Source organism: Vombatus ursinus, unplaced genomic scaffold, assembly GCF_900497805.2.
Source record: "Vombatus ursinus unplaced genomic scaffold, bare-nosed wombat genome assembly UNPS02014782.1, whole genome shotgun sequence".
Classification (NCBI taxonomy): domain Eukaryota; kingdom Metazoa; phylum Chordata; class Mammalia; order Diprotodontia; family Vombatidae; genus Vombatus; species Vombatus ursinus.
Window position 1 is genome coordinate 386,602 of NW_020954560.1, and position 22,208 is coordinate 408,809.

At 42.2% G+C, this 22,208-nt stretch overlaps 1 protein-coding gene across 10 annotated transcripts in view; it reads right to left on the reverse strand.

Moving 5' to 3' along the window:
* Positions 1-22,208, reverse strand: part of LOC114046382 (myomegalin-like) — a 243,814-nt gene that overhangs the window by 56,393 nt on the left and 165,213 nt on the right. For 9 of the 10 annotated variants that reach the window (XR_003569505.1, XM_027866699.1, XM_027866695.1 and 6 more), the window contains 3 exons: positions 11,504-11,595; positions 2,682-2,914; positions 290-740 (listed from right to left, as the gene is read on the reverse strand). Coding sequence is in view for 9 of the 10 variants with exons in the window: in XM_027866699.1 (XP_027722500.1) it covers positions 290-740; positions 2,682-2,914; positions 11,504-11,595 (776 nt within the window). In the remaining variant the exon portion in view is untranslated. Of the gene's footprint in view, positions 1-289; positions 741-2,681; positions 2,915-9,661; positions 11,269-11,503; positions 11,596-22,208 lie in introns of those variants that run through there. The other variant, XM_027866697.1, reaches the window with a different exon arrangement.

The following is a 22,208-nucleotide window of genomic DNA, read 5'->3' on the forward strand; positions in this document are numbered from 1 at the left end:
GTCTCTTCTAACTCTGAGATTCTCTGACTTAACACCCCTGAGACACCCCTATCTTGATTTGAAAGTCAGACTTGGGGCGAGGCAGAGGGAAGCATCCCTATTGTTCCCCAGGACAATTAGTGGGGAGTGGGAGGGTGGTTCCCAGAAGAGAATGTAACGATGATTAAGTACTACTTCAGGCTTTGGAGGGTCCTACCTCCTACATCCGACTTTCAGTGGCTTATCCACCAGTTAGGGACAGATACAATGACTCCGCGTTCAAGTTTCTCTCCCAGAAGCCTGTACTTACCTGGCAGCCATCCTTTGGCTTTAAGTCAAGGACAGACACAAGGTCAAGGGTCTGGGGTCTGGAACATGGCCTCTTTGATGCCTTGTCTTCTTGCAGCTGGTCTCCTAGAGCCGAGGCCTTCCCAGGAGCCCACACAACTTCCGTCTTCAGATGGTTGATCTCCTTGGCCAAGCGGACAATGAGCTGAGGAGTCAGCCCACTGTCGCCTTCTTTGCTGTTCAGTGCCAGCTGCTCCTTGAGGAGGTTGATTATGGTATTGGCATTCCGTAGCTTCCCGTGCAGCTTTCTGACCTCAGCACATAGGCTGTCCTCTTTCAAAGCCCGTCTGGCATCCTCTAGCAGCCCTTCTTCCTTCTCCCTGTCTTCCTCCATTTCTCCGGCTTCAGACATTGCTTCTCCCATCTGCTCCTTCAGCTCAGCATTCTCCAAGCACAGACTCAGCAAGGTGTTCCTATGGATGAACACACAGACACACAGCACCAGGTCAGGACCTCAGCAACGTTTCTAATGTTCTCCTTAACAAACACAATTATGTGAAAACAGTCTATTAAAGAACTGGAAGTTTCATTCTGGAAGGGGCTTCCCCATTTCATGGATGAGAAAACCAACGTTCAGAGAAGTCCACTAACAGTTAGTGAATGGCAGAGCCAGGGCTAGACTCTCAAGTCTTCTGACTCTTGGTTCAGGCTTTTTCCTGCGATGGGCAGTACTGGATCTCAGTTCCAGAGGAGTCAGGAATGTCTGAAGCCTTGCAAATAAATCTGTAATTTCTCTTGTGGGACCAAAAAGCAAGAACATTCTTGCTTGGAACAAATTCATTCCCATGAGTTTTAGGGGACTTTTTATTCATACACACATAGGTTTTTTTTTCTCAATAGATGATGACTAAGGTCAGAAAAGACATGTCACAATAAAATTCACAGAACATTCCACAAAAACATCCTGAAGAGTTTTTTTCTAACACATTATGGTTCTTTCTCTTCCACCTAAGTCTTTATTAAGACAATTAATGAATAGCAAAACAATTCGAACTTTACCTTTTCTACTATTTCTTCTCTCTCTCTCTCTCATAAGTACATAGATAAGCTAGACAGATACAGAGGGAGAGAGAGACAGACATAGAGACAGATAGAAACAGTCAGAGAGACAGAAACAGAGAGAGGCAGACAGAAAGATAGAGACAGAGAGAAAACAGAGTGGACCCCTGGTTTCATTGGTACAAGGAACTCCCTGGTGAGGAAATTTCCTCCACTAATATAGGTTGTCACCTCTTCTGGATCTATAGTTTTAGAGAGTTGTCCAAGAGTCCTGAGGTTGCCTAGGATCATACAGCAAGGACATGTCAGAGTTGCTGCTTAAACCCAGGCCTTCTTGGCTTCAAGGAGAGCTCTCTATCGAATATACATTTTGTCCAGCCCTATGATTGCATCAATGTGAAAACAACCTCTCTTAATTCTGATCACCAACTTGCCTGCAATTTATAGTCTTAGAAAGTAGTCTGGACCACTTAGAAGTAAAGTGACTTGCCCTGGGTCGCACAACCAGGACATGTAAGAGTTGGGACTTGAATCCAGGTCTAGCCAACTCTCTATCCATTACACACCATGGTATATGTATCAGTACCAAATTATACAGGAAAACTGGTGGCTTAATGGATAGGGCATTGGACTTGGAATCAGGAAGACCAGGGCTCAAAGCCCTTCTCAGGCACTTACTACCTTTGTGACCCTGGGCAAGTCACTTAGCTTTCCTATGCCTCAGTTTCCTCATCTGTAAAATGAAAGGGGTAGACTGGAAGACCTCTGAGGTCCCTTCCACCTCTAAGTTTCTGAGCCTCGGACTCCAAATCCAGCACTCTACTCACTATGACATCCCAATCTCTAGTCCATAACTAAGTTTTTATCCCAACTGTAGATAATAATAATCTATTAGCCTCTGTCTGCCTCTGGTTCCTCAACTATAAAATGGCCTAATACTCCCAGCAGTGCTGTGAGGATCAAATAAAATAATATTTGTTAAGCACTTAGCATAGTACATGGCACATAGTAGGTGCTTATTAAATGTTTGTTCTCTCCCTCCTGCTGCCAAGGCCAATGCTCTTCCTGCCTATACCCCAATGCCTCTCCCAGCTAGGACAGAGCAAGTCTCTTGGGTATCACAGCTCTAGCCTGGAAGAATCCCTCTTTTCTTTTTCTTTCTTTCTTTCTTTTCTTTTTTTTTTTTTTTTGGCCAGGCAATGGGGTTAAGTGACTTGCCCACACAGCTAGTAAGTGTTATGTGTCTGAGGCTGGATTTGAACTCAGGTCCTCCTGAATCCAGGGCTGATGCTCTATCCACTGCACCACCTACCTGCCCCCCAAGAATCCATCTTTTCCAGGTGCCTGTGTCTGACCTGATATGGGAAACAGAGGAGAATCCTGCTTCCTCGATCTGGGCTTTCAGATCCTTCAGCTCCCCTTCAGCTTTTCTCTTCTGTTCCAGGTGCTGATGGATCTCCGCCTTCAGGCAGAGTACTTCCTCCTCAAGGCCACTGATTTTGTCTCCTCGGGTTGGGGAAGGAGGAGTTCGGTTAGAATGTTGGGTTTCCTCGGTCCACAGGCTTTTCTCTGAAGCCTCTTTGATGTACTGAAAAGAAACCACGGTTTAAAACAGTTAGGTCAACTTGACACTTACTAGCTGTGTGACCCTGGGCAAGTCACTTAACCCAGATTGCTTCATCAAAAAGTAAAAAAAATAAAATGGTTAGGTCACCCAGGGTGAGAGTATCCACAAACCAAAGAGTTTGTGGTGAAAGCCATCAAGAAGAAAGGAGGAGTCAGACCCCATGACCTTTTATTTCTTTTCAAACACTGCTGGCCCACTGAGATGGCAACACACAAGGGCATTGAAGGGACCTTGTTGGGTAGGGGACAGACATACCAGACAAGAACGGAGAGCGGCTGCCGCTGGACAGGTCATTTTAGGACGACTGCTACCCTATTCTGGGAGCTAGAGCCAGTAGAAAGAGTCAATAAAGACTAAGGCAATTTGGTTTTTTTTTTGTTTGTTTTAAAAAGAGAGAGACTGGGTCTTAAACTAGGTCAAGGTATCAAGGATACCACAATTCTCTTGTCCCCACTGTTTGAAAGTTCACCTAGAGTAGCTTCCAAATGAGAGAGGGGAAAGAGGATTAGTACTGCTAGTACATCATCGGTACACAAAGTAACCAATGGTCTGTCCAAGCAAAAATAACCCCAAGATCCTTGGTGACAGAATATAAGAGATCGGGAGGGAGAACCTAGACAGAAGAATGAACTGAGGTCACAGAACCATAGAATCAGAATGTTTAACTGAACGGAACCATAGCAAAGCGCTTAGCTTCTGGCAGGTGAACAGAGTCAAGGTACAAGCTACCCAGGGCAGATGGGTAGGTGGCCTCTTCCTAAAAAATCTGGGACAGAGGCACGGCTGTGTGGCCCAGGTCTAGAATTCACTCTCCTCACCTCCACCTCTTACAGTCTCCACTGTCATTCAAGGTTGAGCTCAAGGGCCATTACGGCATTATTTCCCCAGCAGCTAGGGCCTTCCCCCCAGAAATACCTTGTATTTGTTTTGTGTGTGTGTACATATACGTATACATGCAGACACATATGTATATGTCTGTATATTGACATCTATATATATGGACATCTACATGTATATGGACATCTACATATCTACGGACATCTATATATATATGAACATGTACATATATACAAATACATATATACATATATAAAACAGACACATATATATTATATATATACATATATATCTACACACACGCAGATACTTCTTGAAATAAAATAAGTCCTTTGAGGAAGCTCTCCTCTTAGTATCTTCTGTGCCTATTATAATGTGAGGCACACGGAATAGAGCCTTATTGACTGATTGATTTCAACTCTATGTGGTTGTTGTTCAATCATTTTCAGTCATGTCTGACTCTTCATGATCCCATTTAGGGTTTTCTTGGCAATGATACTGGAGTGGTTTGCCATTTCTTTCTCCGGCTCATTTTTCAGATGAGGAGCTGAGGCAAACAGGATTAAGTGACTTGCCCAGGGTCACACATAGACTACGTGTCTAAGGCCAGATTTGAAGTCAGGAAGAGGAGTCTCGACTCCAGGCCCAGTGCTCTGTGCGCTATGGCACCACCTAGCACCATTCAACTCTATGAGCTGCTCTTCATTTCCTTGTCCATAAAATGATGAATTGAACTTTAAAGTCCCTTGGATTTCTAGATTCGTGAACTTCTTTAAAAACCTCCATATTCTTTAGACGATGAGTCAAGTCACATTTTAACTTCCAACTTTCCAATCTGAAAAACTCAATCCCCTTGTCTTTTCTTCATAGGACCTTTTTTCTCAACACTTTAATTATTTTTAATGACCGAGATAATCAAACAACAAATCAAGCCCTGGTGTGTAGTGTTTGCTAATTGCTGAAGTGTAAATGCTCATGCAGAAAACTCAACCATCAGTTTGGGTCCACACTGGCTCTAGGGCACCCCTGGAGGACCGCCCACCCTTCTTACTTATCCCAGAGATGCCACCAGTGATGTCACAGAAAGCGTTGGGAATGAAATCAGGAGCAATAGACTAAATCCCAGCTGCCTATGCCTACTTGGCCTTGGTGTTGTTCAGTCATTTTTCAGTCGTGTCTGACTCTTTGTAAGCCCATTTGGGATTTTCTTCCCAAAGATACTGAAGTGGTTTGCCATTTTCTTTTTCATATTATTTGACAGATGAGGAAACTAAGGCAAACAGGGCTAAATGACTTGCCCAGAGTCACACAGCTAGTACGTGTCTGAGGCCAGATTTGAACTCAGGAAAAGGAGTCTTCCTGACTCTAGGTCTGGTGCTCTATGCACTATGGCGCCACCTAGCTGCCCTGTGGCATCCTAGGCAAGTCATTTAACAGCCTGAGCCTGTTTATATATAGAAGAGAGAAAATACTTGAGTGGAAAGGACGTCAGAAACCATTTCTCTCCAGAAACCATCCCATTCCACAAATGAGGAAACTGAGGCCCAGAATGTTGATGTGACTTGGTAAAGACAGTAAGCTGCAGAGGCAAAATTTGAACCCAGATCCTCTGCTTTCCCTTAACCTGCGTACTATATGTGCTTTCTGAATTTATTGTATCCAAGCATACATTGTAGAGTGTTTTAGGGTCTACCAAGCAAACTGGGCTTGATCCTGCCAAATTCTCAAGATATCAGTTTCTATCTCTTCTCCTGTACACAGCCAAATTCCTTTAAAAAGTATTCTGACTTACTAGCTGTGTGACCCCGGGCAAGTCACTTACCCCCATTGCCTAGTTAATTAATTAATTAAAAGTATTCTGTACTCACTGTTCCTACTTCGTCACTCCACTCATTTTAAAACCCCTTGCTCTTTGGGTCCTGACCCTACTATCTGAATGAAAACGATCTCTTCAATGTTACCAGATATCTGTTAGGTCATTTTGTTTTGTTTTTACAAGTAGTCATCCTCTAAAAATGCTTGTCAGAATTTGACACTGATGAATAATGTACCCTCCCTTGTACTTTGACAGTGTAACCCAGACACTGCTCTCTTGTCACTCCTGTCTAATGACTCCTCATCAGTCTCTTTGCGTGGTCCTCATCCATCTTCTGTCCACTAAGTTTGGGTTTGAGCACCAATGCTGTGAACTGGGCTCTCTCTTCTCTTCTCTACACCTTCTGTCAGTGATCAGCTCTCCTGAGAGTTCGGTTTTCATCTCTGTATGGATGATCCTCCTTGTGTATATCCTGTCTTTACCTCTCTCCTAAGTTCCACTATCTCATGTCCAATAGCCTGCTGGACATCGTGGCTGCCAGGTTGTTCCAAAAGCATCTGATATTCAACATGTCCAGAAATGGAACTCATTATCTTCCAGCCCATCCTCAAAACATGCTTATATTTCTGTCGAAGGTTCCATCACTGCCATCTAGGAGTCATTCTTGATGCTTTGCTCCACTTTTCCTCCATTAGTACCTTCATGCATTTGTCCCATTCTGACCAATAACATGCCACTTCTCTGGTTCAAACTCTCATCACCTTTGCCTAGACTTGCAACAGGCTCCCAATGAGTCTCCTTGCTTCAAGTCTTACCCCCTTTCCAATCCATTCTCTGACCCAGTTGCCAAAATAATCTGAGATTATCAAGCATAAATATCTTTCCATATTACTCTAGATCAAGAATTTCTAGTATATCTTTATTGTCTCTAAGATTAAACACAAACTTACCAGTTTAGTATGAAAAGATCTCCTGTTTCTCACAATACCTCTCCAGATTTACTTCTAATTATTCCCCCCCTTTATGCACTGTGCATTCCTGCCAAACTGGACCATTTGCTGTTACCTTAACTCAGCATTCCATCTGCTATGCCCATGTCTTCTCATTCTGCTCCATAGAATCTGGAGCTTTCTCCAAGGCTCAATTCAGTGACCACTTTCTACAGGAAGCCTTTTCTCACGCCCTTCGTTATTAAGGTAAGACACTCCATCTCTCAGTTCTGAGCATTTTCTTTAGCTGTTCCCCGTGCCTGGAATGTTCTCCCTCCTCATCTCTGCCTCCTGCCTTCTCTGGTTTTCTTTAAGTCTCAACTAAAACCCCACCTTCTGCAGAAAGCCTTTTTCAACCCCTCTTCATCCCAGTGTCTTCCCTCTCTTAATCCTTTCCGATTTATCCTGTATGTAGCCTCTCGCTTCGTACATATGCTGCCTCATGTTAGATTGTGAGCTCCTTGAGGGAAGGGACTTTTGTCTCTTTTTGTGCCCCGGTACAGTGCCTGGCAGCGTAGTAGGCACTAAATAAATGTTTATTTACCGATTAGTAGAGTCCTCTCCCTTCCAAAATTATCCTACATTTGTTTTGAATATGTTGTATCACTCGGTGGAATGTAAGTTCCTTGAGAGAAGGGATCATTTTTTGTTTCTGTATTTGCAGGATCTAATAATAGCGCTTTGCACATAAAAGTTACTTAATATTGTTGTTGAAATGAATTACAAGTGTCATCTTTTTCTTTCCTCTTTTGAACACTCCTTTACCCCCTTTTTTTTTTATCTTTAGGAATTTTGTCTCTTCTCTTTGATTTCCTAGAAAAAATGGTTAGTAAGTGCCATTCCCTAAACACTACTCTGAAGTACATTCCATTACTGATTTAAGTAATAGTTATTTTTTACATACCCTTTAGTTCTATCCTAGCTTGGTTTTTCATCCTGTTATTGCAACCGGGACTCATTTTAAACTAAACAAGAGGAAAAAATGAATAGGGGTGTATGTAACGTCCTACACATTTTTTTAAAAAAACATTAACCATACAATATATGAAATCAGGAGATATGGTTGGAGAGCAGTTTACATGGAAAGGAAGACTGAAAATTCAATATGAATCAGCTGTGTAATGTGGCTACAAAGAAAACCAGTAGGATCTTTGGTTTTGTTAACAAAAATGCGATGTCCAGAATGGGTGAGGCAATATAGTCTTTTGGGTATTTGTTCTAGTCAAATGAATACATCTGGAATGTGGTGCTCAGTTCTAGGGGTTACATTTGAGAAGGAAAATGGACAAGATAGAGTAAGTCCAGAGGAGGAAGATGACGATAGTGAGGGCATCCGTCTTTGCAGCAGCATGATGAAGAATGGTTAAGTGAGTTGGGTATGTTTAGTCTGGAAAAGAAAAACTTGGAGGCAGTGAATGGTGGGGTGGGGGTGGGAAGAACATGCTAGCTGTCTTCAAATATGGAAGAGCTGTAGTTTGACAGAAAGATTAGATCTTCTTGGCCCCATATGGGAGAGCTAGAATCAATGGGTAGAAGTTACAGAAAGGTATATTTGGGTTCAACATAAGGAACAAATCCATAACAATTAGAGCAAAATGGCAGAATTGGCCAGCCTTAGGAGGTACTGATTTTCCTATCACTGGGGGATCCTCCCGTGGAGGCTAAATGACCACTTTGGGAGAATATTTTAGAGAGAATTCATATTCCAGATAAATATTGGACCAGATGATCCCTAACTTCTCTCTAGCTCTCAGATCCTATGATTTTTCTAGTCAATAGCCCCATTCAGGATTTTTTTTTAAATAACCTAAGTGAATATGCTAAAAATTGTGACTATCATTTGGGGGAAGTGGGAGGGAAGAATATCTTAATACCCTCTTAAAGAATGTATGTATGAGGGGCAGGTAGGTGGCGCAGTGGATAGAGCACCGGTCCTGAATTCAGGAGGACCTGAGTTCAAATCTGGCCTCAGACACATAACACTTACTAGCTGTGTGACCCTGGGTAAGTCACTTAACCCCATTGCCTAGCCAAAAAAAAAAAAAAGAATGTATGTATGAGGGGCAGCTAGGTGGCGCAGTGGATAGAATGCTGACCTTGGAGTCAGGAGGACCTGAGTTCAAATTCAGCCTCACACAACTTGATACTTACTAGCTGTGTGACCCTGGCAAATCACTTTAACCCCAACTGCCTCTCCAAAAAATAAATAAATAAAATGTGTGGATGTAATTTGGGAAGCTTTTTTTTGGTGTGTCTTGCTATTTATACCTCCTTTTTAATTTTAGTCATTCTAAGCTTGTTGTCCTAGGACCAGAAAATTTCTTTATACTCATTTTTTTTTCTCCTTGACCTCACTTTTTGTAACTTTTCCAACAGCTTTTTGGTTTCTGTGGAGTTCTGGTTTCTAGTCACACTGCCTGGTAAAGTATGTTGTATTTTCATATGAACATTCAGGCCTCTTTTTTTTGAAACCCCCTGTAACTCAGTTCTTTTCAATGGATCTTTCCTAATGAATGATCTACTTGTATTAAAAAAAATTTGCTTTTCTCAATTGTCTTTTCTTTATCTTACCAACTTTTGATTTCTCTTGGAATCATGAATACAATATCCTAGATGATTTCTTCCCCATTAGAGTGGACAACTGTCCTAGTTAATTACTCTAGCTTAGTCCAAGGAAATTGTTGTACCCCCACATTCTATATGATGATGTGATCTACTGAGGTACTTACTCATTGAACAGATACCTGTGTAAAGCTATTAAATTACCTAATAGGTCTTGAATCCATTGGTGAAGAGGAAGCACTCTGACAAAATGGGAAGAAATGAACCTCAGGAGATGTGACATCCTGGAAGCTGTTGGGTACTGGATAGCTTGATAGGATAGCAAAAAGTCAAGCGTGTTAATGGAATGTTAGGGGGGGGTGGTTAAGAGGTCTTGGGAGCATGTATGCAGCCCATCATCCAGGGCTGCAACTAAGCAAGAAAAGGGTATTATAGGCCCAGCCTGAAATGGTTATTTCCCTAGAGGCAAATGAACACATCTTGGAGCACTGTGACATCATGTGGTTAAGTCAAAACAAGCTTTATTGCATTGTCAGCAGGGGAAATCACATCCTGCAAACCATGGGGAGTTTACAAAGATGCAGAATCCCTGGGTTCCTGCTATACACACTGAGTTTCCTGTAAAGTCAACAGCATGATGTGATAACAGCAATTTAAGAGACTCTTTGTTAATAAGCCCACCTGGTCCTTCAAGAATGCTTTCTTGGATCGGTTTCTGATCTAATTAATCTGACTCTGACCTAATTAATCATTTAATAACTACTTCCTAATCTAGCCAGCAGTATGGTAGGTTCTTGGGTGGATGGGGACATTGTTGGAGGGAAGGGAGATACAAATCCCAAAGAGCAAAGGACTATGAGGAACAGGAGTTTCCTATGGGGTTAGACTCAAAGTGGGTCAGAGTACTCTCTACATTATGGGGAGGAAGACCAGAAGAAATGACCTGCATATTGACTCTCCTAGTATGATACAATAGTGAAGGAGGATTCTAAGGCCTGCTAAGCCTTGGGCCAGCTCCCCTAGGGGTAATTTATTTAGATCATCAGTATCTCTCCCCTTCCAACCTTATTTCCTATAAATTCTAAGACTGATCCTAGCCACAGTCCTTGCAACGAGTGTTCTCCAGGGCCAATAATTGGTCTTCTCACTTATCTTGTAGGAACCCCTAGTCCAGGACTGGAAGAGTCAACTAAAAATAAGGAGAAGGACCAGTCTCAATAGGCAGAGTTGAAGACAGAAGCCTGGGTTAGTATATGGAAGGTTCAATAGAAGCATTTCATGGGCAAGAAGGAGGGGATTTCATGCACGAGTTCAAGAGAAGGGTCAAAGTTGAATAAAACCAAGCAACAGAAAGAGGACCATGGTGTAAGGTAAAGAAGACTCACTGGGGAAAAGGGGCACACTGACTGTCTATGTCATCTCCCGGGAGGCCATCTCCAAAGCCAACACCTATGAAATTCGCATCTTAAGGGGTCAGACTTAGTAAAAGGGCCTTCCCTCTTACTTACATCCGTGAAACGAAGCAGCCCCAGGTAGGCACCATCTTCTCCCCAACACAACTACCTTTTTTCCTGAATTTCTCGAGTAGGAGGAATTTAGTCACCGTGAGGGGGGGAGGAAGAGATTTCAAAACATACTCTGTCTCTAAAGGCCCAGGGCAATTACTCTGGATAACGCCAAATACTGGCATAGAAGAGATTAAATGTATGTGGGATGGGGGAAGAAGGAAAGTGTCCTTGGTCGGTGGTGAGAATGTCTTTGACCTACGTCCTTGATCGGCACGTGACATTTACTCTCAGACACATCAAGCATAGACATAAGGCACATGTTCGCAAATAGGGCAGTCCTGTGGACAGAGATGAGTGTGCCTTTGCCACACGGTTGTGAATAAGTCAGAGCCGTCGAGGAGTGTTCTTGCTTTACTATCTGCTAGCCAGGAGATGCTGGTTGGCCAGTAATCAGTCCATCAGATTCCACTGAATGGGTAGCACATGGCCTCCCAGAGCTACCCAGAGAGTACCTCTTCAGGAAGAAGTCCCACACTCGGCTTGAGGCCCCAAAGCCCCTTGAAGATGCCCTTCCGGCTACAAGAGGCCAAAGGGGCCTCTGCCCTGTGAGAAGCAAGAGAATTCTTGAAGCCGCTGGTGCGGAGTTGGGGTGGGGGAGGCGCGGAGAAGGGAGAGGTAAAAAGGACAAAGGGAGAGGAAAGTACTGGCAGGTTATTCCAGTCCATATGTTTATCGCTGCCTTTTCAGCTGCCACAGGCCCCAGGAGACCATCAGACCCCCAAAGGGTAGTGCATCTCCCCCCCCCATCCCGGTACCCCTGGACCTGGCCCTAACTTACTTGCTGGTGGGTATTACTGCGTGAGGCTTCCTCTTCAATACTGTCAGTGAACTCGGTGCTAGCATCCTCCGTGTCCTCACCCCCAGCTGTGCCTGGAAGAAAGGACCGAAACAAGGTGACTCCCCAGGTGGTCTTTCTCCAAACAGCAACTAAGCTAACGTTCCTCTTGTTGCCAGTTTCTGGTCTCCTGCCTCCCCTATCCACCACCCACCCTCACCCCTATCCTTGAGGGAAGGAGAAATGAAAAGCCACACCTTTCTACTAGAACTTTGGGATTTATTAGCCTTGTAGGATATCAGGTGGGGAGCTACCAAGCCCCAAAAAAACCCCAGACCTGTCCTTGAAACTAGACTTGTCTGAATAGATGCTCAAAGGATTAAACACTCACCCTTACAGCAGGCAAGTGAACACAGATGCTGACCATAAGCCAAAAAGCACAGGTTTTCTTTCCAGCTCAGTCACTGTCTCCCTGTATAACTCTACTTTCTCCATCAATAAAATGGGACTAAACCCTACCCATCTACTTACAGCCACCGGGCCATAAGAAGACTCATTGCTTAGGCTTGGTTTGTATAATGCCTGCTAATGCTCTCCAATATGAACCTACCTTCTCAACCTCTCCTATCTTTTCCACCTGCTTGGGAATGCTGCCATTTGAATGAATGACAATCCAAAGACAACTATTGAAAGCTGCTTTTCAAGACTCCTCCTCCAAGGTTCTCATGCTACCCAAAATCCCAAGTAGAGCTCAGACCCAAGGAGGGAACTGGGACAAGTCAAGGTCATTCAAGCATTTGCATTTGATGACACATATATGCCATCTCTCTCACCCTCTTAGATCCTCCCCCACTATAACCTTTATTGGATTTAAATTTTCTAGTATCTTCATCTCTCCTGGGAAAATGGTTCAGTTGTTTCAGTCAGGTCCGACTTTTGTGACCCCTTTTGGGGGTTTTCTTGGCAAAGATACTGGAGTGGTTTGCCATTTCCTTCTCCAGCTCATTTTACAGATGAGGAAACTGAGGCAAACAGGATTAAGTGACTTGCCTGGGGTCACTCAGGTAGCAAGTGTCTGAGGCCAGATTTGAACTCAGGAAGATGAATCTTCCTGATTCTAAGCCCAGTGCTTTATCCACCGCACCACCTACCCGCCCTGGGAAAATGGAAATTTCCTTGAAGTTCTCTCGTCTAGAGGGCTTCCCTCTTACAAGTCCCTACTTCTTCATGTTTTACTTTCCCCAACTGGGAGTCAATCCAAACTGGAAAACCTTTCGCCTTCTCAAGCCTGGTCTGTTATCTCATCAGCAGGGGAACCCCCAGCCTGCTCTGGGAGACCATGTCTTTTGTGAAGGATGCTTCTCCGGTCGCATCTGTGACACTGATTTCCCAACTGTGTATTAGGGTTTACAGCCATTCTGGACTAGACCAGCCTGGGACCAGTCAGGATGACAAATACGTATTGGTTCTGCAGAAGGTGATGGGAACTCCAGTGACAAAGGAATGTAGACCTGGCAGGACCTTTGACATCTAGTCCAATCCCTTTTATTTTACTGATGGGGAAACCAAAACTCACAGAGTAATTGTCAAGACCAAGATATCTATGACAACTGGGTCCTCTGATGAACAAATTCAGTGCGTGGTGGCTTTAGGTATAGGTACCAATGAACCATGCCTTTCCCTGGACTGTGATAGTGGCTCCTAGCTGTACCTGCTTAACTGAAATCACCATTTCCTCTGGCATCTCATCTCATAAATACCCTGTTTTTGTCTTCTCCACCTGGGAAATGGGGACATGGCCCTTGAACCTGGACATCCTTGGAGGAAAACTTTAGTATGACTAAGAAGGAAAATATTGACTATCAGCTAAGGAGGTTCACAAGGACATACAGTATTTCCCTGGTTGCTTATCACCTGATGCCATAGCTATTTCCAAAGTCCTGGTCTTTGTAACTCCAAAGAACTGAATGAACAGTGGCAAATTTGGCTTTTTCTAGGGATTCCTCACTCTCATGCTGAGTCTCCCAGCACAGCTTTACCTGCACCAGGTGGATTGACAGCTATTGTGAGAAGAACCTTAATGTGAGAAGAACCCCCATGCTGGTGCTTTGCCATCCAAGTTACGCTGTCTTAGTATAGACCACATTGCTTTGACATGGCCAACAAAAGAAGCTGTTTTTGCTTGATTATACAGATTAGTTACAAAAGCTTTCTTTTTCTTTTCTTTTTTTTTCTTTTTCCCTTCAATTGTGAGGAATAGAAGAAAATTGAGTGTTAATTGAAAAAAAATTTCATTTAAAAAATAAGATCACATTTGCATTATGAGGCAGACAGACAGATCACTAATGCTCTTTCAGGCAAATCAAGCCTAGAGTTATTTCACTGGAATGGTCCCTGGGGAGGAATCAACTTTTTCTGCTTCAGGGCCCTTATAACCTAATTAAAGTGGGCTTTGCTAGTGAATGCCTGAATACTTGGGAAGTATTTCCTTTTTGTTCCATCTTTCTCCATAAGACAGAACAAATTGGAACTTTACATTTTATAATTCCCATAAAGAGAATTGATCTATTCCATTTGCAGAGGGATGGCTAAAATAGGGTCACCTGTTGTAATTTTTGATAGCTATAGGGTTCATATGGTGGCAGGGGTAGGGAGAGAGAGCTAAGAGTCGTGGCTTAGCTCTAAAGCCAGAAGCTTCATCCCATGCCTGTCAGGTGGACTCTCTATGCTGTGTGACCCTGGGCAAGTCACATAACAATGTTTGCCTTAGTTTCTTCATCTGTAAAATGAGCTGGAGAAGGAAATGGCAAACCACTCCAGTATTTTTGCCAAGAAAACCCCAAATGGGGTCATGAAGGGTCAGACACAGCTGAAACGACTGAACAACAAACATCTTCATTCATCTTTCATCTTACATAAGTCCTTAAGAGCATTCTTTTCTGAGAATTTCCATCATTAAGCTTCTCTCAGGCAGCAAAATTGCCTACTGTTTCTTTCAAAATTAATTTGTACTAACTTAAAAATAACTAAAATAAACTGGTTACACCTAATACAACTAAATACACTGGTTAAAAATCGAAACATCAGCAGAAATTGCCTAGGAGTAAAATGAGCTATTAATACCTAAGTAGTTCTAAAAGAGACTAAAACGTGAAGAATCGGTCTGTGACCAGATTTTACTCATTCCACTTTGGTGACTTTATTTTCCTAAGGAAGTAAGATTACGGTTTAGGGCACTGGTTTTCGATGTACTGTCTAAGGATTACTGTTGAGCCTTGATCCAGCTAAGTAGTGAGAACTGGACTTGGATTCAGGAAGACTTGAGTTCAAATCCTGCCCCAGACATCTACTATGACCCTAGGCAAGTCAATTGACCTCTCTCAGACTCAGTTTCCTCATTTGAAAAATGAGTCTAGGGCACCAGCCCTGGAGTCAGGAAGACCTGAGGTCAAATCTGGTCTCAGACCAGACACTTGACACTTACTAGCTGTGTGACCTGGGACAAGTCACTTAACCCCAATTGCCTCACAAAAAAAAGAAAAAAAAAAAGAAAAATGAGACTGATAAAAAGCATCCACCTCATGGGGTTTTGATGAGGATCTCATGAGATAACCTATGTGGAGCATTAATTCTCGGTAGTCTGCACCTACATCATATACAGGCCATAGCGTTTTTCCATTGTTACTCTAGGGCAGTTTTCTGTTCTATCAAAATCTGACTCTCTTCTATTTTCTTGTCATGAAAGTGTTGGCTGGTAGGTCCAACTCCAGACTGGAAAGGCTTCAATTATGGACTGTGTGTCTTGGTGAAGCTCACTCATCTCAAGAAGGTTGACCACTAGGTGGTCAATTTTATTTTGCCAAAGCAAATGATAAAGATCATCTAACTAAGGTATGGAAGAGTTGCTATCTGCATTGGTAGAGGGAAGATCAGAATTTAGGAAATTATGGCTCTTTTGAAGTATATCATTCCATTGCCAACTTGAATACACATACAAAGCACGCACGCGCACATCCTCATGCACACACACACACACAAATATCTTTGGTTATATAAATATGAGGATGTAAAAATGTTTTTTAAAAGTCTCAAGCATGATATAAGAGGAAAGGATCATATTATTATGACTTAGACAAAAGGTCCACAATGGCCTTTGGTGCTGCTTTCTTAACAGGGCTTCATAATTGGTGATGCACCTACTAGAAAGTTCCCTGTTAAATTAGGGCCCAAACTTCCCCCAGAGAAGGAGAAGACTTCTACGCTTGATGACCTTGATTAATCCTGTTTAAATCCCTTGAGTGCCTTTTTTTATTTTGAATTTATTTAATTTTTAATTTATGGAATAAAAGAAGCATTTCCATAACACAGTATAATAAAGATGATTGCATATGAAACTGCAAATCTAGTATGTACAACTTGCTATTCCTTTTAAATATATAATAAAGTTATTATGTAAATTTCTTTTTTTCCTTTTTTTCTCTTTCCCCTCCCTGTCCTGCTCTAGAGATGGGTACCATTAGACGCAAATAAGTATATACTATGTCTGTGTGCCCCTAGGTGCCAGAGAGGGGCACCTAGGTGGCGTCATAAGGCATAGCGTGCCAGGCCTGGAGTCAGGAAGACTCATCTTCCTGAGTTAAAAACTGACCTAGATGTGTGACCCTGGGCAAGTCACTTAACTCTGTTTGCCTCAGTTTCCTCATCTGTCAAATAATCTGGAGAAGGGAATGGCAAATTACTTCAATATCTCTGCCAAGAGAACCCCAAATGGGGTCATGAAGAATTGGACACGACTGAAACAACCTAACAACACACACCGGAGAGGAAGGAGGAACCTTCTATACTTGATGAATCTTATTGAAGTCCCTTCATTTGTCAATGCCTTTGTTTACCTGAGGTGCTACACTTTCCCCTTATTGTTTAACAAAGAGACTGGGGGGTTGTTGGGGTATCAGTAAGACAAGATGGGTTTCTCTTGAGTAGGTACTTTATAAGTAGAATGTATTAAAAGTATCGAGCTAGTTCCTGGCACATAGTAGGCACTTTACAAATGCCTGACTGAGCATCACTGAACTGCAGCCTTTAACATGTATCTTAAGTCCAGGCTGTGGGACTCCTCTACTGGTTTCACCAGTTTATAAAAAGCACTGTGTCATACTTCCATAACTAAATCCTCCTTGAATCAGGTCCCAGACCATGTTTACCAAATTCTGCTTGACACTGAGGTTGATGCTTTCCTTAGGGCTCTTTCACTTGGGATCATTTCAAAAACTTTAGACCACTGATGAAGAAGCCAACAGAAGGTAATGGATATTTCCCACTTGGTAGCTGAAGAGTGTTGTTGGGACCCTAGCTTATGAAATAACATGATATTGGGGAAAAGGGTTCTGGAGCCAGAAGACCTAGGTTCAAATTCTACCACTCATGCTTAGGGTTATGTGACCTTGTGCAAGTCAGTTTCCTTATTTATAAAATGAGGGGATTAGGCTAGAAGGCCTGGGGACCTTTTTGATGTTGTGTCATTTTGGGGGTTTTTTTGGCAGACAATGGAGTTTTTGCCCAGCTCATTTGACAGATGAGGAAACTGAGGCAAACAAGGTTAAGTGACTTGTCTAGGGTCACCCAGCCAGTAAGCGTCTGAGGCCGGATTTGAACTCAGGAAGATAAGTCTTCCTAACTCCAAGCCGGCACTCTATCCACTGTACCTCCTGGCTGCCTGAAGGAGGTCATAGGCTCCTAATTAAGTAATAATAAAGTAATTGCTTCCCCAACACACTCTCTTGGCCAACCCACTCAGTACGGATCCCAAGATTTATTTCTTTCTGAATTACTACCCTCTTATTTAGGACATCTCGGGAAAAGGTCCACTTGAATTCCATTCTCAATCAACACTCTGGCTACTCTCCAAAAGGTGAGAAGGACTTCACATTTCCACACTCTCCTATCCTTTACCAGTGATTGCTCTAAGCTAGAGTGGCCTTCCTCCAAACAGCTGCTTCCATTCCCTGTCAAAACATCAGGAAGCTCTCCTCTGCCCTTCCTCCAATGGGCTTCTTCCTGTTGCTCCACAATGTCCCCACTTAGAGGCCAGTATCATTATCTAGTCACCCTGATGCTGTTGGCCAGCATTTCCCTGAGAAGTGAAAGTGTTGGGTGCAAACTGCAATTCAAAATACTCACTCTGACTTCTCCATCATTTCCTGGGTCTCTTTAATTGCTTCCCCTAGTAACCTGGGAGCCTTGCAAGCCTGTGAATTACTTAAGGACATCTTCAGCAATGGCCTTCCTCTGTTCTCCTCTAGCACTGATTCATTTATTACCACTCACAATCTCAGGAGCCCTTGGGAGACTTGAAATCCTGGGAAACATTCCAGAAAGATGATCACTTTTCCAAAAGCATAATTGAAATAATTTAATTTTTAATAAACCATAGTCAGCTAGACTCTAGTTTCTCCCAAATTTCTGGCTCTGCTTTCTCTATAACGCAGTAGACAAGCAGTATTTTCCATGTTTCCTCTGGAAGCACCAGAGCAGACTAGTTCATGTTTATATAGCATGTTGTGCACAACACAATAGAATGAGTATTATCTGTTTTGCAGAGGAATCCAAAGCTTTTAGATGAGAAATTATTTCACAGCTAGTAAGAACTGTGGTTCAAACCTAGGACTTTTGACTCTGTCCAGCTGACCTCCCTAAAGCATATTTGTGACTATGTCCCTATCACCTCACCTCTAGGGTCAACTATGAAATCCTGTCTGGCTTTTGAAGCCCTTTATAACCTGCTCCTTTCCTACCTTTCCAGTCTTCTTATCCCCTACTCATCCCCAACATACTCTATGATCCAGTGACATTGACCTCTTTATTGTTTCTCACCAAAAAAGACACTCCATCCCTCAACCCCAGGTATTTTTACTGTCTGTCCCCCATACCTGGAATTCTCTCCCTCTTGATCAGTCTCCTGGCCTCCCTAGCTTCATTCAGGTCTCAGATAAAATCTCACTTTCTACAAGAAGTCTTTCCTGATACCCCTTAGTTAGTGCCTTCTCTGTCGATTATTTCTAATTTATCCTGTTTGTATTTTCTTTCTATGGTCCTTGGTATGGTGTTTCCTCCATTAGATGGTGAACTCTGTGAAAGCAGGGGCTGTCTTTTGCTTTTCTTTGTATCCTTAGAACTTAGCACAGTGCCTGATGCTTAATAAACACTTAATGACTGACTTTGAGTCCAGCACTCTTTGCCCTACACCAAGCTATCTCTCTCAAGCAGATCCTTTCCCCTAACAGCCGGTTCTCTCAATCCTTCCTATTTTTTATCTATTTCATTAAGGAGGAGGAGCCAGAGGTTCTGAGGATGCCCACTCCAAATTGTGTGAAGAAGACACAATTTCTTCTCCATTATTGCTTTCAAGCAAGAGGCATCCAGGATGAAGCTATCAGTTCCTTTCCACATCTCCTTTAAATAAAAAGGTACTCATTGACTCACCCTGTTTCTTATTTTAAAAAGTTTTTGACTTGGAATTTTATTGTGATGCTCAAAAGACTGATTCTCCTATAAGAAAAACAACTGAGCTTTCCCTAACAGAATGAAATCAAATCATTACTATTGATCCTTGTCAACTTTTATTGAGCCAATAGAACATTTATCCATCACTTGAAGCTGATGAAAAATCTAATGACTAATATAACGTGTTCTGAAATGGAAGATATAACAGACAACAAAGCCCTATGGCCACAAAAAAAAAAATTAACTAACGAGAGAGAAATAATTGTACAACTTACTGGGAGGAGGGGTGGGGATAGGGAATTTCTGGAAAGACCCAAGGGTCAAGTTCCTTGATTATTTAATAAAAAGTCATTTCCTTCTTGCCCAGAAAAAGCAAGGGATCCTTTCGTGTCCTCTAAACAGTCCTACATTCCCAGGAAAGTGTTTTAAGTTAAAAACTAACGAAACAACAAACTCCTAGCACAAGTGAGGAAACTGAGGTGGAAAACGTCAAATTTCATACCAAACATACTTTTGCATATTTATACAAACACACCTCTGAGGCTCACGGGTTAAGAGAAGGGTTGAACGTTTTTGTTAGACCAAAAAACATCAATGATTAGAAAAGCAAGTGCTGCACATTTAGGCAAACACAAAAGGCAACCAGCGGCCATTCACATTCATTTGCCGGAACAATTACCTTCTGCCAAAGGCAATGTGAAGCGGATTCTGCGCATGCGGTTAGAGAGGTTGTACAGTGAAAATCCCTGCTCTTGACTTTAGTCCTTGAGATCAAACATTTGCAGATATCCACTTCACATCTGATGTCACCCATCTTCGCATTTCAGACACAATAGAAAGAAAACAGTGGAATGTACAGATTTTTCATTTCTGGAATCCTATTTTGCAGGTACAAGAGGAAGAGTGGAACAGAGCCTACTTCTGAGTTGATTCCTTTGGACATTTTATATAGCCACATGCATTTTCATGCAATCTCGTCCATCAAATGAAATATGATACGAGACTGACATTTTTACTTCCACCTTATCAATTTTTTTTCTTTACTTTCCATTATTTCCTGAAGGAAAAATAGAAATAAAGGCCACTTGGTCGTATGGAAAAGTCACTCTGGCAGCTTAATGCTGACATGATTAAATGGGAGTTAGGGACTTACCTTCAGTTACATTCAGACCATTTCCCATGGAGGGACATATCTGTCCCCTGCCCATGATGAAATGCTCTGAGAAAGTCATCCCTGTGGCTGTCTGGGGAATGGGATGTTGAAAACTTATTTCAGAGATGAGCTGAAGACACAGAGCATTACCCCCAAATCATCCCTCAATTGACAGCATCCTTCAGACTACAGGATGCCTGAACTGGTTCCATACCCTCAGGGATTCTTTCTCCCAGTCCTATGGATAGAAACTCAAGAGCTGATGGTTACACATTATCCAACAAAGGGGGCAATGCTGCCTTGAGGCCTTTCTCTAGGTCAGTGGTGTCAAACTCAAATAGAAAAAGAAGCTACCAAGCAGTGCATAGCGATCCATGTTGGCTTACTAACATACTAACATTATCTACACTTCGTTGCAATTTAACTTATTTTGTTAAATATTCGCCAATTACATTTTAATCTGGTTCAGTCCTCACTCAGGAGCATTGGGGCCACATTTTTGACACCTCTGCTCTAGATCATATGAAAGAACCATCCGTACTTTCATTTAACTCAGCCCTGGAAAAGGGTCATTCACTGACTCCATGAGAATTACTTAACAGAGGGTTGACTTACAAGACTGCCGTTTTCATTCATTCTGGCATTACCTTCACAGAACCGGGTGGGGGCTGATTTTTTTTTAAGTACTTTGGGTTTGGGGTTTGGTTTTTTTTTTCATTTTGTGACAAATGCAAGATTTTCTCTGTAAAAAGCTCTGAAGCCTGGAAAAAATGTTCATCATCTTGCCACCAGGGGCCGGGGTTCTCTCACATGAGCTCAGGAAAGCCCGATATCTAAATCTCTTTAAAACAAAGGGGAGTGATCTTTGAAAAATGCCAGTGCTTTGACTAACAAGCAGAATTGACTGTTCAGAGCAAAAAGACCTGTGTGATGCGATCCTTTTGGTGAAACAGAAAACGCCAATCTGGCTTGGAAGTGGAGAGGCCCTCAGGTAACCTGCTCCCAGATGGTTTGATGCAGACATCTCACTTTTCAACTCTTACGGAGTATACATATGTTATGATGCAGGCATAGGGCATATTAGCATAAAACACTCGGTAATTTTGTGCTTTCCTGGATGGATGCTCACCTATGTATAAACTTGTTGAGGAGTCTGGCAGAAACATTGCAATAATTTTTTTTTAAATGATCAGCCACTGGAGACTACGAAGAGGGAAATAAGTCAATGATAGATTTGGCCTAAAAACACTACATCCTTGTATATTTATTTTTTAAAAAATTCCTAAAACTAAGTTCAAAAAGAGGTCTTCGTTTTGTTTTGAAAGTTGATACCTTTGGGATCTTGAATGAACAATTCGTTTGTGTCATCATTTTACAGGTGTGTGACTACTGAAAGAAGTTCTGTGAAAATGCAATGTATTAAGAGGATCTGCGTACCATAATTGAATGAAGATTTGCTCAGGGAAGGAGAGAGGTGGAATGATACCTTGTAAAGGTTATCTGATTGGGAATTTGATTGGTGGCTGGATGCTTTGACAGCCCATGGCTCAACCATCACCCACTTTTAACACAAGACAGATGGTGGGTTGGAGAGGTTGTATGAAAGGAGGGGCTGATCAGAGAAATGCTTAATTTCACTGACAACCATGTTTAAATAGCATGGATTTTTAAAACTGCAAAATAATATAAAGGGAGTATTTTTCTCTAAGTGAATAAAAAGGATAAAGTTAAATGTAATTTTTTAAAAACACTCCATAGAGATAGTCTTCCCTTTTGGGCAGTAAACTTCTTGAAGGTCACTTTAAGTTCAAACGTTCAATGGCTCACGAAGCCTATCGAGGCAGCCAAAATTCTCAAAACTGTGACACTCAGATCATAGCAGAATGTCCACTTTCCAAATTAAATAAGAGCAAATGAGATGAAATGTATGGGGAGGGGAAGAACAGGCACATACATTGTACAGTACATGTTACAGGGTATAATATGGATTTTTCCCAGGGCAAAGAACATTTTTCTTCTTGAATAAAAAGGTGTTTTCTTAAGCCTACAATT